Source organism: Centropristis striata, chromosome 6 (genome assembly GCF_030273125.1).
Source record: "Centropristis striata isolate RG_2023a ecotype Rhode Island chromosome 6, C.striata_1.0, whole genome shotgun sequence".
In the NCBI taxonomy this organism is placed as follows: Eukaryota; Metazoa; Chordata; class Actinopteri; order Perciformes; family Serranidae; genus Centropristis; species Centropristis striata.
Window position 1 is genome coordinate 26,541,563 of NC_081522.1, and position 14,606 is coordinate 26,556,168.

Genomic DNA, 14,606 nt, shown 5'->3' on the forward strand with positions numbered 1-14,606 from the left:
CGCTCATTATCAAACATTTTTACTGTATAATTTTGGAGAAATTAAGCCTCAAAGTTGCATTTTTATCTTTTTTTTAAACAGGAAAAAAGGCCATACTTCATTTTTACTGTACAATAACGACACTTTGGTCCATAAGTTCAGACTATGGTTGGTACAGTTGACTTCAGGACCATCCTGGCTACTTCTTCAGTCATTATCAAACATTTTTACTGTATTATTTTGGAGAAATGAAGCCTCAAAGTTGCATTTTTATCTTTTTTTAAACAGGAAAAAAGGCTTTTTACTCAATTTTTACTGTACAATAACGACACTTTGATCCATAAGTTCAGACAATGGTTGGTACAGTTGACTTCTGGACCATCCTGGCTACTTCCTCAGTCATTATCAAACATTTTTACTGTATTATTTTGGAAACATTAAGCCTCAAAGTTGTCCTTTTTTGGTTTGTTTTGCACTGGAAAAGCACTCATACTCCATATTTACTGTACAATAACGACACTTTGGTCCATAAGTTCAGACAATGGTTGGTACAGTTGACTTCAGGACCATCCTGGCTACTTCCTCAGTCATTATCAAACATTTTTACTTCATCATTTTGGAGAAATTAAGCCTCAAAGTTGCATTTTTATCTTTTTTAAAAAAAAGGAAAAAAGGCCTAATACTTCATTTTTACTGTACAATAACGGCACTTTGGTCCATAAGTTCAGACTATGGTTGGTACAGTTGACTTCTGGACCATCCTGGCTAGTTCCTCAGTTATTATCAAACATTTTTACTGTATTATTTTGGAGAAATTAAGCCTCAAAGTTGTCCTTTTTTGGTTTGTTTTGCACTGGAAAAGCACTCATACTCCATATTTACTGTACAATAACGACACTTTGGTCCATAAGTCCAGACTATGGTTGGTACAGTTGACTTCAGGACCATCCTGGCTACTTCCTCAGTCATTATCAAACATTTTTACTGCATCATTTTGGAGAAATTAAGCCTCAAAGTTGCATTTTTATCTTTTTTTAAAAAAAGGAAAAAAGGCCTAATACTTCATTTTTACTGTACAATAACGACACTTTGGTCCATAAGTTCAGACTATGGTTGGTACAGTTGACTTCTGGACCATCCTGGCTAGTTCCTCAGTTATTATCAAACATTTTTACTGTATTATTTTGGAGAAATTAAGCCTCAAAGTTGTCCTTTTTTGGTTTATTTTGCACTGGAAAATCACTCATACTCCATATTTACTGTACAATAACGACACTTTGGTCCATAAGTCCAGACTATGGTTGGTACAGTTGACTTCAGGACCATCCTGGCTACTTCCTCAGTCATTATCAAACAATTTTACTGCATCGTATTGGAGAAATTAAGCCTCAAAGTTGCATTTTTATCTTTTTTTAAACAGGAAAAAAGGCCTTATACTTCATTTTTACTGTACAATAACGACACTTTGGTCCATAAGTTCAGACAATGGTTGGTACAGTTGACTTCAGGACCATGCTGGCTACTTCCTCAGTCATTATCAAACATTTTTACTGTATCATTTTGGAAAAATTAAGCCTCAAAGTTGGCACCAACAAAGGTCTACTACATACACTAACAGCACTTTAATTAATAAATAAATAAATTAACCAATTACATTTTAATTCGATAGTTCCTTTTTTATTTTTTGCATATAAATTAATAAAAGTGAGTTGGTAACGAGCCAATGTCTCAGCGCATGCGCAAATGAGATTTCCCCTGCAAATAATGCGTTCACTGGGCAATTGCACATCTCGACTTGGTTGCAAGAATGGCTGCAAGAAAAGGGTAAGTGCGCCTTTCAAATATTATTAAATGCTACCTGGCTAAAGGACACTGGATTTTGAAATTCCTATGTCTTTTTCAACTTAAATATATTATGTGGGTTAAAAAAAAATATTTGTGCTGTACCGCATACTAGCTAATTGGATAATTAAGCATAATTGGACAAACAGGTAATTAGCTCGGGTTAACCGAGACACGCAGTTAGCTTACATGCACTTCGTGCACATTATAGGCTATTGCTATTTTAATTTGTGCAAACGCCAGAATAAGCCATTATGTTACAAGGTTACTGGACAGAGTAATATATGACATTTTACTGTCACAGAACCCCACTACGGTCAGTAGAGCTCCTCAGGTGTCTTTTTTTTTTAAGAAGAAAGAAAAGTGCAGCCACGTTATATTAATATAATCAGTTTTTTTAATCTAATGTACAATATACTTTAATACAATGTACAATATACTTTATTTTCACAGATAAAATTGAACAAATATTAATACATATCTGTCTTGCTGCTATGTCAGGTGTTACCTCTTGAATAGCATAGTAACGCTATCACGTGGCCAAGCGTTATCATCTCCTAGCCATGCATTACGCATGCAACAATATCATTTACACTTAATTAATATAAAATAATGATAATAATAATAAGATGTCCACAGATTGTTCAGTTGATATCCTGTGGGTCAATTCTAATCCTGTTGGGATTATTGAATTGTACTACTACTATTTTTATTATTATTATTAGTAGTAGTAGTAGTAGTAATAGTAGTAATAGTAGGAGTATTACTACCAAATCTTTTGGTTGCTTAGACACAGTCAAGCCTGACATTGCCTTATTGACAGGCAGACCCGCTATCGTTATTTTTTTTTTTCTGAGTTTCTAAGTTTTTACAGCAGTTACATCTGATGATGCACTGTTGCCATAACCTAACACAATACCTTTTTCTTTTGTTCCCTTTAGTGTCTTTGTCTTCTCCACATTTGGAAAGGCAAGCAACACCCATCATAATATATACTATATATTATGATATATATACTATAATAATATATTACTTTATAAATGTTACTGTTTTCTATTACATGATCCTTTTTTTGGAGTGAGTGGGAATCGCACTTTACATTGCTCAACTGGTGTTGAGCCTTTCACTGTGTGTAATTTATGCACTGACAAATTATTGGGTGATCAATCGATTTGCCTGTCATTTGCTTCAGCACCACACCACTAGACAGCTCCCATTAAGACAGGCACTGAGCCAGTGGGTCATTGCAGAGGTGTTGGGAACCTTTAGTGGGCCTCTGGTTATTTCAGCACCATGGTCAACACCATAGATTTTTTAATGACCAGAGACCTACTGTTATCTTACCATGACAAGTGCCAATTGGCTATTTCAGCACCACAGTTAATGCCCTGGACCAAGTCACACAAAATAAATTCAGACATGACAACACACAAGTGACACTGGGCCTTCTCCCTCGGCCGTTGTCACAAAGCAGTGCCTCACACCCCCTGACTGACAGCTAAGGCAAGACACTTTGTATATTGGGACCAGTCGTCTCTGAAGTCCTTAAGAACGCTCTTAACTGGAAAATGCCATTAGGCCTATACTGCGTCTAAAAGTGTTCTAGCTCATTATATGAAGTGATGAAATGACATATTGTCTTCTTGTTTCCAGGACAGAAAACTTGAAAAAAGTGTTGAGGACATTGTTGATGTCATAGACAAACTTCGTGCCTCCAAAAAATTTGATCATGAAACGTTATGGGGTGATGTCTGTAAAGACATCGGAAGTACTAATAGCAAGACAAATAGGACAAGGCTAAAAAATTGATATCTTCGACATAAAAAGGTAAAGGTTTCATATTCATCACTTTGACATTCATAAAAGACTGTGAATAAAAATCATTTTCATATGCTTGACTTTATCCCTACGGATGAGAACCTACTTCATCTGATAAGTGTTGCATGTGACTTTCCTGAAGCTCTAATACATTTCTTATAAAGTGCCATGAGGACTGACATCTTGATCTCTCTCTAGAAAACTGTGCCGGCTGGCACAAGTGCAACTAAACCTGCAGTATCACCTAAGGACACGAGTGAGGACACGAGTGAGGACACTGCTGCCCGTCCTCCTTCAATTCCATATGTGACCACAACTTCTGCACAGGTAATACGAGAGCTTGTTCGTTGAATAGTGTGGATACAAAGTGTGGAACAGCCTGGTCTTAAAACGTACCAAAAACAACTTATTAGACATTTAAAGTGGAGCAGTAGAACCACATAAATTAAGTCATCTTCCAAATGATAGAGCAAGACCACTGTAGATAAATCTGACCAGGAATATGGCCTTTGAGTTACTTGTTTCTTATGAAGTGCCATGAGGACTGACATCTTGATCTCCCTCTAGAAAACTGTGCCGGCTGGCGCAAGTGCAGCTAAACCTGGACTATCACCTGAGGACACGAGTGAGGACACGAGTGAGGACACTGCTGCCCCTCCTCCTTCAATTCCATATGTGACCACAACTCCTGCACAGGTAACACGAGAGCTTGCTCGTTGATTAGTGTGGATACAAAGTGTGGAACAGCCTGGTCACTGTAGATAAATCTGACCAGGAATATTGCCTTTGAGTTACTTGTTTCTTATAAAGTACCATGAGGTAGGGCGGGCGATATGGCCTAAAATCAATATCACGATATATTGAGCAGTTCACCTCGATAACGATAAATGAACGATAACAACCACCACCCCCTGCGCTAAAAAAATGTGGCCACTAGATGGGGCTGTGGCAGCAGAATTGCTCCACAACTGAACAAGTTTAAAAGGATAAAATAACCTGTGTATTAAAATAATCACTTTGTCACATTCGAGTTGTCAAGTAGCAAGACAGAGCAGAGCTGCTGCTCTTTCTCTTCCTCGACCGGCGGCAGACCTACCTACACACACACCCGAAAGAGAAAAAACACGTTTCTTTTCTTCTTTTTTTTCGACACCGAATATACCAACATGGACAAAATGATTTTGGTTATCGTCGTTAATTTCGGTATCGGTAATCGCCCAGGCTTACCATGAGGACTGACATCTTTATCTCTCTCTAGAAAACTGTGCCGGCTGGCACAGGTGCAGCTAAACCTGCAGTATCACCTGAGGACACGAGTGAGGACACTGCTGCCCCTCCTCCTTCAATTCCATGTGTGACCACAGCTCCTGCACAGGTAACACGAGACCTTGTTCATTGATTAGTGTGGATACAAAGTGTGGAACAGCCTGGTCTTAAAACGCACCAAAAACAATTTGGTCCATTATATTATTATACATTCAAAGTGAATTGGAATCCATATTCCAGAATAACTTTTAGATTTTAATTGTTTCGTTGTTATTTGCAGATTGAACCAGTCCCTTCTGATGCAGGAAACACATCCGAAGAAGATGAGTTTTTCAAGCATCCACTGCCGCCGCCACCTTGTTTCTTTTTTATTGACCAAAAAGACTGGACAAAGCTGAGGAAGAAACAATTTCTTTATAATTTCAAAACCCTCAACTGGACTTCAGCCATGGCAAAGGGCATTCAAACCGTACATCCCCTTTGCAGTTTAGCCTTTAAAAGACACAGGGTGAAATCCATTGGCTCCAGTAGAAGTGGTCCAGTCTTTGTTTGTTCGGGCTGCTGCGTTTTTGATGACTGCCCAGTAGAGGTAGACATAGTAGTCCCAGAGGAGTCATCATTGAAAGCCCTGGTCACGTTCAGGGGCAGTTTTGTTTGCCACCGATGGGATCAGGTGAAAAGACGGCCGGTGCGAGGCAATGAGAGAGATGCCCTGTCCCAGATCCTTGCCACCAAAATGCCCAGGAGTGTCTTCCTTGACAGTATTGAAAAGGTAGATGACATTGTAATGTCATCAGGGTGCAGGGACCAGGTCCCTGCAACTGGTGTCATGAAAACATTGTCATGGAGTGAGAAAAAGAAAAGGAGAAGACATAAAAATGAATTCCTCAGCCTACTTAGGATGCTCAAAGAAGAGGAGGATGACCCTGAAAATAGAGTGCTACAGAAAATCAGCCTACATCCAAAAGGTGTAATGCTCTTTTCTTCCAAAACACTCAATGTCGTCTTTGAAAGACGCAAAGAGGACATTGTTTATATTGACGCAACGGGCAGCATTGTGGTTAAGGGCAAAGGCCAGACAGCACCCTTTTATGTATATGAGGTGGTTGTTCGCCACCCATCAAAGGGATCTTCCCCTCTCCCTGTAGCCACATTTGTGACAAGTGACCACACCACAACTTCTATATCATATTTCTTAGGGTCAGTGGTCACTGGACTAATGAAACAGCATGGCCCAAAAGCCAAAACCAGACCGGTCATGTTCATCTGTGATGGTTCAGTGGTCCTTCTACAATCACTCACAATCAATTTCTGTGGAGTAAGTCTGCAGGAACTCCTCACCAGATACTACATGATTGTGAGTGGTCAGGCAAAAGAGGATGCCATCAGCCTTCCAATCATCCATAGATGCCTAAGTCATGTCATGAAAAATGCCAAAGAACTTTGCAAAAAACAGTAAGTGGTATTTTTATGTTAATATGCTTAAAAATTCAGACATAGCTGGTTTATATAATCTCTAATACAGATTTTGCAATTTTCCTTTGTAGTGCCACCAAACATTACAAGTTGGCTATGCATGTTTTTGGATGTATGACCCAAGCATCAACCCTGAGGGAACTGGATGAACTTGTCCTCAGTACCAATGTGGTATTCTCCAGTTCCCACAGTGGAGACAATGTCAGCAAGCATTTTGAAAACATCCAAATGCTGCTCACAAAGAATAGACCATGTCCTGAGGACTCTTCACTTACAAGCCAGGGCTATGAGGTATCTTTATCTTTACTGCAACTGTTACATTTTTGGTTTGGATATAACTTTTGGGTGTTCCTTACTCAGAAATTTTAAACTTCAGACACATTTGTGTTTTTAATTTCAAGCATTAAGGATAAGTGCTTCGCAATGGAGATAGATAGGTTACAGATAATAAACAGGTGTGAATAGACCCCATCTGAAAATGTATGATACAGGTAGTCTGAAAATAGCAGGCTGCACCTGCCCAGGCTGCACGCTTTAGTATTTCTGAAAAAGTGTTATGTTTTTGTATAAATTTCTTCTAGAACGACGTGGGGCCAACACCCTTTCAACAACACTTCGAGGAAGTGATTGGGAGGGAAAATCTGGACCAAGAGGGTGATGAAAACACGTACTTCAGTCCAACGTTCATCCCTACCTTGATGCGATACTTTCTTCCTCAGGCTGCCCTGTGGTGTGGATTACTCCTAGGTGAGTCCTGTTTAATTGTGATAATTGTTATACTGTAGTTATTTCTTTGATATCTTTAATTTACAAAAAAAAATCTTCTGCCAGGGGATTTGGGTCGTCATGGAACAGGCCCAGTTTACGACAGCCTGAGCAAAAAGTATAGGAAAGCTGCCAGTAAATCGACACAGGTACAATAAAGCTGAACATCTGTTAAATGAAATGAATGTTACTTGGACATTTCCATGCTGGATATTTTTGATGGAACGTTATCTATATGTCCAACCCTAGAATTACACCCAGGATAACAATACCCAAGGTATTATGGAAAAGAGCCAATGGGATCTCAAACAAATCCGGTTCCAGAGGAAGAAAATGGCAAGGCTTGATGACTTTGTAGACGCATTCAAAGTCACTCTCAAGGCCCTCTTGAGGGAGTATGCCGACTCCAAAAGGAGAAAGAAGAAGGTAACAAGTTCATACATTGATCATAAATGAATTACTTTGAATGTATAAATTTGCGATTGTGCACTTCGCTTCCCATTGCTCTCTAAATTTCTAATAAAAGTAACCCCACCAAAATGAAAGGTTTAGAGTACAAATTCATATGCAAGAGCATTTTCCAAGTAACATACTGAATAACTTAGAATGTTTATGATTGTTAATTGTAATGTCATGTTACATGGAACAATGCAATGATGTGCTAAGGTGATGTTATTAAAATAATTTGACATTGACAGTTATTTTGTTTAACTTTAGACGCATCGGGTGGATGTGGAACGGTGGAAGAGTAGAACCCAAAGAAAAAGAGGGGTTTATGTGTCGAAACTTTCAAAGCCTTTTGTCTTTAAACAAAAGAAGAATGAGGTAAGTGTTTTTGAGAAATTTGCCATTAAGTATAAAGTACAGAATAACCTATGGTGTGTCTGTTTATTTTAGGGAAAATTGATCAGAAAACATAAAAAAACATCTGAAAATCGTTCTCCATCTCAGGTTGTCACACTCTGGCTCTGAGTGAGGGTATGTTGCCATTTGGCATACTGGAAAAATTCCCCCAAAAACCAATTTGTAAGGGAAAACTGCCTTACAAAAAGAATGACAAGCCGCAGTCAAAAAAATGTAGGTGCAAAAAATCCCATTTATTATGGTCAACCACAAGAACTATTTACATCAAAGAAAAACTTTCAAAACATCAAAAAAAATGTAATATATTTTCTACACAGGAGGGTCAGCACAGCTCAGCAGTCCCCCAGCGACTACCCTAAGTGAGCAAAAAAATCTCCCAATATATAGTCTAAGCTCCTCCCTCTGGAACAGACCATTCCAGGCCATTAAATAATACATAATACATTCAAATACATTGGACATCAAATACATTGGACATCACTCAAATATTTCAGTCTTATTTCAACATGGTGATAAATATTCTACAGCAATATTTCAACCAATAAGCCCTGAAACAAAGAGGAACAAAAAAGAAACATTGGTTTGGCCCAATTATGTCCAACATGCCACACAGGCAAATAAAAAGGGCAGCATTCACTGTCCTCGGGTCCTTTCACCAACCAGGAAGTACTGCGGGCGGTAAGAAAATATTGCATAACAAATGTACATAAACTGTAAGTGTTCATGACCACTATTTCTAGCTCTAACCCCAGTGTGTGCACCCACCAGGCTATAGCTAAAAGATAGCAGGCTACTCTTAACTGCACAGTTATGATTTTGTGATATAGGCAGGGTGATCTGCCACACAGGTAATTTATTTGAGGCAAGACGTTATAAAAGCATCTTGTGAGATGATTAATTGCAACTGAATGCAATATGTACTACATTATGTTAACACTGCTACTTCCACCCCTAGAGTCCCCAAGGCAAAATACAACCTCCATCTTCACCGGTCAGTGACACTGCAGAAGATCTCGAATCACAAGTATGACCAATATTCTCTAATATATTTTTAATTAAATTTCATGTTTTGAATTTAATTAACACACTGTCACAAAAATAAATAATTGCTTTTTATGATTGACAGGTCACAAAACTGTGGAAAAAAAGAGACACAGAAGTGGTTATTTCTGTGGTGCCCTCTCAAATTACAGGGCACAACTTTCAGTGAGTTCAGAACACTAAGGCCTCACCAGTGGCTTGTAGGCGAGGCAAGTACTTTCATTAAAGTAACCAAACCACTTATCATAAAGACATAAAAACAAGTGAAGCTGCTAACAGCAACGATCACGCCCTTTTAATGTAGCTACCTTTGAAAATTCTTTTTGATTTCATACTCAAAGTATGTGATTTATTATCTTTGGTTTGTTTTGTGTTAGGGCTGAACAATTTGGGAAAATCTAATCCCCCCCCCTATAAACTAATGCATTCCTTTATGTTAGGGTTTCATTTTGGACCACTAACGGGCAGCATGAAAAGTTAATGCATGCGAGTTCTCCACTCTTTCGCTCGTGTCACGTGACCACCTTGTAATCGCACACATTGCAGTTAGAAAATTGTGTTTTATCATATCACGATATTATTGCAAATGCAAGTAATCGTTCAGCCCTAATTTGTGTTATACATAACAGAAGATGAACAGTAATCCATAAGAATAATATATTCTTAGTGTTTGACTTCTCAAGATTTTTTTCTGTCTGTATAAAAATTGTATGAAGGTCATTGAAAGCATCCTTCACCACACTGCCACTAAACTGAACTTGGGGAGCACCATTTACGTTCTGAACCACTATGTGGCAGGGATAATCCTCTTTGGCAAGAGAGAGGATGTCAGGCGACACAGTTTGTCTAAGGTAATAATCTTATTAGGTACAAAAACTAAGTACAAAAGTGTTTTGTTGTATGGTGTGTGTGCATCTGTGTTTTTGTATATTATAATTAATCAAAGTATTCCAAATAGAGGCCTTTTGAGAAATTATTCAGTCTTGCTCTTACATCAGACTCACACACACACACACACACACACACACACACACACACACTCCTCTCTGTTCCTCTTACCCACACTGTCTTCTATTCTGGAATAAGATAATAGTCATATTAAAGGAGGCAACACAGTAACATCCTAGTATTTCTTTCTAACCCAATCAGAAACTAAGAATTCAAGTTAACTTCCCTTTAAATCAAACTGTTACGCAGACTATTATTTTCTCACACATCATTCTCTGATTCATTCTCTATCATGCTGTTCCATTCATAATAGTGAGTTTGTGAGTATAGTAGTGTGCTGCGAGGATGTTACATGTGAAAGCAAAACTTAATTATTTCTCAAATGTTCTATCATATTCCAAAGAGCCATTTATTCATAGCAGAAATCACGTATAAAATGATTCACTGATTTTTAATTTTGTTACAGATCAACTTTGATAAATATAAGGCTATTGTGTCCTTTGTTAACATAAGTGATATTCACTGGAAACTTCTGGTAGGTCGTTAACTCACACATCACAACTGCCTTCAATTCTCCTTTGGATGTCATGAGTAATTTTTAAATATTGTCATATTTTCTCCTGTTTACAGTACATCAGTGCTGCAGATAGTTCTGTCTATCTGGTCGATCCCGCACACAGCACAACTGAGCAGGCGGACTCAGATGATGCAGCAAACAGATTGTGGTAAGCTATTCTACCTGTCCAGCGCAATTGTAGCAAGATGCAATGCTGTAAAATAGGCTTACAGTAATCAATGTGTATCAAACAACAGGTTTGAGGTGAGACTGCAGAACAGAACAGAATATTATTTTCAATTCTGACCCTTGAATATTAACACACTTCTGTCGAACCCTCTTGCCAACCAAATGCAGTGACCACGGCACTGTTAATGGGGTGTGTAATGTATGTGTACGTATTCATAATATTAATCACTTTAAACCTTTTCTGACATAGCAAGTACTTCAAAATGAGGAGGACTTGTCATGGAAAGAGTGACTGGGTAAATATCAAGTGGAAAGGTGATGTTCTAAAACACCCAATCCAAAGAGATGGGTCCAGCTGTGGGGTAATTGTCATCAAGGTAATAAGAATGTTTCTTATTTTATCAAAATGATCGACATATCAAGTTTTTTTTTTTTATTTCTCTTTTAGTGCAATTCCACTTGCTGTATTTAGCAGACTTTCAAACTTATACAAACTTTGTTTAACAGTTCAGATGGCAAAGGCAGTCATGGAGGCTTTTCCTAAAAGAGCAAAGATGACCTTTGGGACAGCTCCAGACGAGATGGCAGAGGAAACGAAACAGGTGGCGATTGAAGTTCTGCAAGCCTCAGGTGTGTAACAGTGGATTTTAAATGTACAGTGACACAGCATTACTCTAAACACTTTGTGAACTTGTTTTCAATATGCTATAATAGGAAGATGTTTACTTTTGTTGTTAAAATTACAATAGTCTGATGTGTCAAAACTAATGATTTCAATGTTATGTTAGTGTTTAACATAGACACCAGCTGTGCCATGTGTGCAGCAGTGAAACCACCACTTCCAGGGCCTGCCTTAACAAACTGGGTAGGTTTTTGTGTGGGTGTGGTGGGTTTTTTTTTATTTCATATGCTCTAATTTAAAGTGGATGGAAGCAACAAGGACAGAATAATGACAAGTAATACACAAGCATCCTGAGTTTCACTCCTTAGCCATAATGATAAGCATGTTTTCCTAAAAAGAATCCAGGAAAAGGGGTTTTCATTAGATTGAGATTACAAATGACAAGATTTTGATCTGGAGAATAATCAAGATAACTACTCATCAAATGGTGGTGCTAGAAAATTTAATGTTATGGAAAATAGCCTATAGAATTACTTAGTGATTTTCATGAATAATGCAAAAACAATGATCAGGTCAACCTTGCAATGTTATATCTTTTATATCCATTATGTATCGTGTTATACTGAATGCATTTCTACACAGTGAAATATCAAACACATCAACTTAAATACCAGGCTGTGAAGCTATAACCAAGATGACAAAACATAGTTATCGTGTCTTTGAAAGATGAAACTAGGAAATATAAAATAAAACTGGAATATCATTATCTTATGTCCATCATGATTAAAAATTAACATTTATACTTGCATGCCTTTTACAGATACAGTGTGACACATGTTGCCGGTGGTTCCATGTGGAGTGCCTGAACATGGACTCTGCAACACTTCAGCAGGCAAAGGCTGGTGACTGGAACTGTGAAATTTGCTAGCATTAAGACATCACCTTCGGACAGTGGAAGAGAAAGGGATGTCTTGTCCTTTTTCTATTAAAAAACGCTGTGCCATGGTACAGGGTTATGTCTGCTTGAGTCACTCGTTTCCTCTTCCATATTTATTTTAAATCAAAACGCTCTTTAACTCAACATGAGGTCAAACACTGTGTCGGTCCTCTCTTTCTTGTCCACCTGTCAGTTAACAAAAAACAAAAAACAAAAAACACACCCTGTCCTCCTTCCACAGCTGATAGAAATCTGAATTAAATCAGGACAGCTAAATACGTAAACATAAATAAATAAATCCAAATGACTACTCTCATACGTAAACTATAAGTTAGATGTGTAATACTAAATAAATCATCTTAATTATAAAATAATTAAACCTTAGATGCCCCTTTTAAATACTCGTGTTGCACATAAATGTGTGGATGTTTTATCAAGCTATGAAAACCTTATAAATTATTTTTTTTTTTATTTTAAAATAAAAATCAGTCCTAATAATAAACATCAACTATTAATGACTTTTTTCTGTTTTTAACCCTTAAATTGCCAAGTGTTTGTCATGATGCACCATATTTTTGTCTAAAAACAGAAAAAGACAGTATTCTGAGCTAAAGGACAACTTTGAGGCTTAATTTCTCCAAAATAATACAGTAAAAATGTTTGATAATGACTGAGGAAGTAGCCAGGATGGTCCTGAAGTCAACTGTACCAACCATAGTCTGAACTTATGGACGAAAGTGTCGTTATTGTACAGTAAATATGGAGTATGAGTGCTTTTCGGGTGCAAAACAAACCAAAAAAGGACAACTTTGAGGCTTAATGTTTCCAAAATAATACAGTAAAAATGTTTGATAATGACTGAGGAAGTAGCCAGGATGGTCCAGAAGTCAACTGTACCAACCATAGTCTGAACTTATGGACCAAAGTGTCGTTATTGTACAGTAAAAATGAAGTATGGCCTTTTTTCCTATTTAAAAAAAAGATAAAAATGCAACTTTGAGGCTTAATTTCTTCAAAATTATACAGTAAAAATGTTTGATAATGAGCGATGGAGTAGTCAGGGTGGTCCTGAAGTCAACTGTAACAACCATTGTCTGAACTTATGGACCAAAGTGTTGTTATTGTACAGTAAATATGGAGTCAGGTGCTTTTCGGGTGCAAAACAAACCAAAAAAGGACAACTTCTCGGCTTAATTTCTCCAAAATGATACAGTAAAAATGTTAATGACTGAGGAAGTAGCCAGGATGGTCCAGAAGTCAACTGTACCAACCATAGTCTGAACTTATAGACCAAAGTGTCGTTATTGTACAGTAAAAATGAAGTATTAGGCCTTTTTTCCTTTTTTTTTAAAAAGATAAAAATGCAACTTTGAGGCTTAATTTCTCCAAAATGATGCAGTAAAAATGTTTGATAATGACTGAGGAAGTAGCCAGGATGGTCCAGAAGTCAACTGTACCAACCATAGTCTGAACTTATGGACCAAAGTGTCGTTATTGTACAGTAAAAATGAAGTATTAGGCCTTTTTTCCTTTTTTTAAAAAAAGATAAAAATGCAACTTTGAGGCTTAATTTCTCCAAAATGATGCAGTAAAAATGTTTGATAATGACTGAGGAAGTAGCCAGGATGGTCCAGAAGTCAACTGTACCAACCATTGTCTGAACTTATGGACCAAAGTGTCGTTATTGTACAGTAAATGTGGAGTATGAGTGCTTTTCGGGTGCAAAACAAACCAAAAAAGGACAACTTTGAGGCTTAATGTTTCCAAAAATAATACAGTAAAAATGTTTGATAATGACTGAGGAACTAGCCAGGATGGTCCAGAAGTCAACTGTACCAACCATAGTCTGAACTTGTGGACCAAAGTATCGTTATTGTACAGTAAATATGGAGTATAAGGCCTTTTTTCTGTTTAAAAATTAAAAATGTCTCCAAAATAATACAGTACAAAATCTTTGACAATGACTGAGGAAGTAGCCAGGTAGCCATCATTGTCAGAACTCATGGAGCAAAGATATATTACAGTCCAGTAAAAATGGGATATTAGACCTTTTTCGGTGTAAAAAAAAACAAACACACACACACACACACACGCACACACACAACACAAACGATTGATTGATTGCCTCCATCGTCTTATTTTGAAAACCGGAAGTCATCTCATTTGGTTCTAAACAAGCGCTAGCTTTCTCAGTGGACTCGGAGCATTCGCCGTAAGCTCCATGTTATGGGCGCAGTTAAAATGTTTGTGCGGCTGGCTTGACTTCGCGAAGACGAACGACGGCTCATTTGACCGCAGTGGAC

General features: G+C 37.6%; 1 protein-coding gene and 2 long non-coding RNA genes across 4 annotated transcripts; all 3 read left to right on the plus strand.

Annotated features, from left to right (window-relative positions):
• Positions 1-3,687: 3,687 nt before the first annotated feature.
• On the plus strand, positions 3,688-5,014 carry LOC131973349 (uncharacterized). Its single transcript, XR_009394562.1, has 3 exons — positions 3,688-3,966; positions 4,207-4,335; positions 4,898-5,014. It is a non-coding gene; the product is annotated as an uncharacterized LOC131973349 (long non-coding RNA).
• Positions 5,015-5,353: 339 nt separating this feature from the next.
• On the plus strand, positions 5,354-8,118 carry LOC131973047 (uncharacterized). Its single transcript, XM_059334890.1, has 6 exons — positions 5,354-6,360; positions 6,453-6,672; positions 6,963-7,128; positions 7,213-7,295; positions 7,396-7,572; positions 8,098-8,118. Exons 1-6 carry the CDS (start codon positions 5,354-5,356, stop codon positions 8,116-8,118), a joined length of 1,674 nt encoding a protein of 557 aa, XP_059190873.1.
• A 792-nt stretch (positions 8,119-8,910) lies between these two features.
• LOC131973347 (uncharacterized) lies at positions 8,911-12,393 on the plus strand. Of its 2 annotated transcripts, XR_009394560.1 has the most exons (7): positions 8,911-9,034; positions 9,137-9,902; positions 10,466-10,534; positions 10,630-10,724; positions 10,995-11,374; positions 11,533-11,609; positions 12,187-12,393. It is a non-coding gene; the product is annotated as an uncharacterized LOC131973347 (long non-coding RNA). The 2 variants fall into 2 exon arrangements; XR_009394559.1 differs by lacking the exons at positions 8,911-9,034; positions 9,137-9,902 and having other exon boundaries at positions 10,385-10,534.
• Positions 12,394-14,606: the final 2,213 nt, after the last annotated feature.

What these genes read in the sequence shown, in the direction of transcription:
- LOC131973047 (XM_059334890.1), top strand. Translation starts at nt 5,354, where the DNA reads ATGGCAAAGGGCATTCAAACCGTACATCCCCTTTGCAGTTTAGCCTTT. An exon ending in CTGCCAGTAAATCGACACAG is followed by an intron (nt 7,296 to 7,395) that starts GTACAATAAAGC and finishes GTCCAACCCTAG; the next exon opens with AATTACACCCAGGATAACAA. An exon ending in CCAAAAGGAGAAAGAAGAAG is followed by an intron (nt 7,573 to 8,097) that starts GTAACAAGTTCA and finishes TCTCCATCTCAG; the next exon opens with GTTGTCACACTCTGGCTCTG.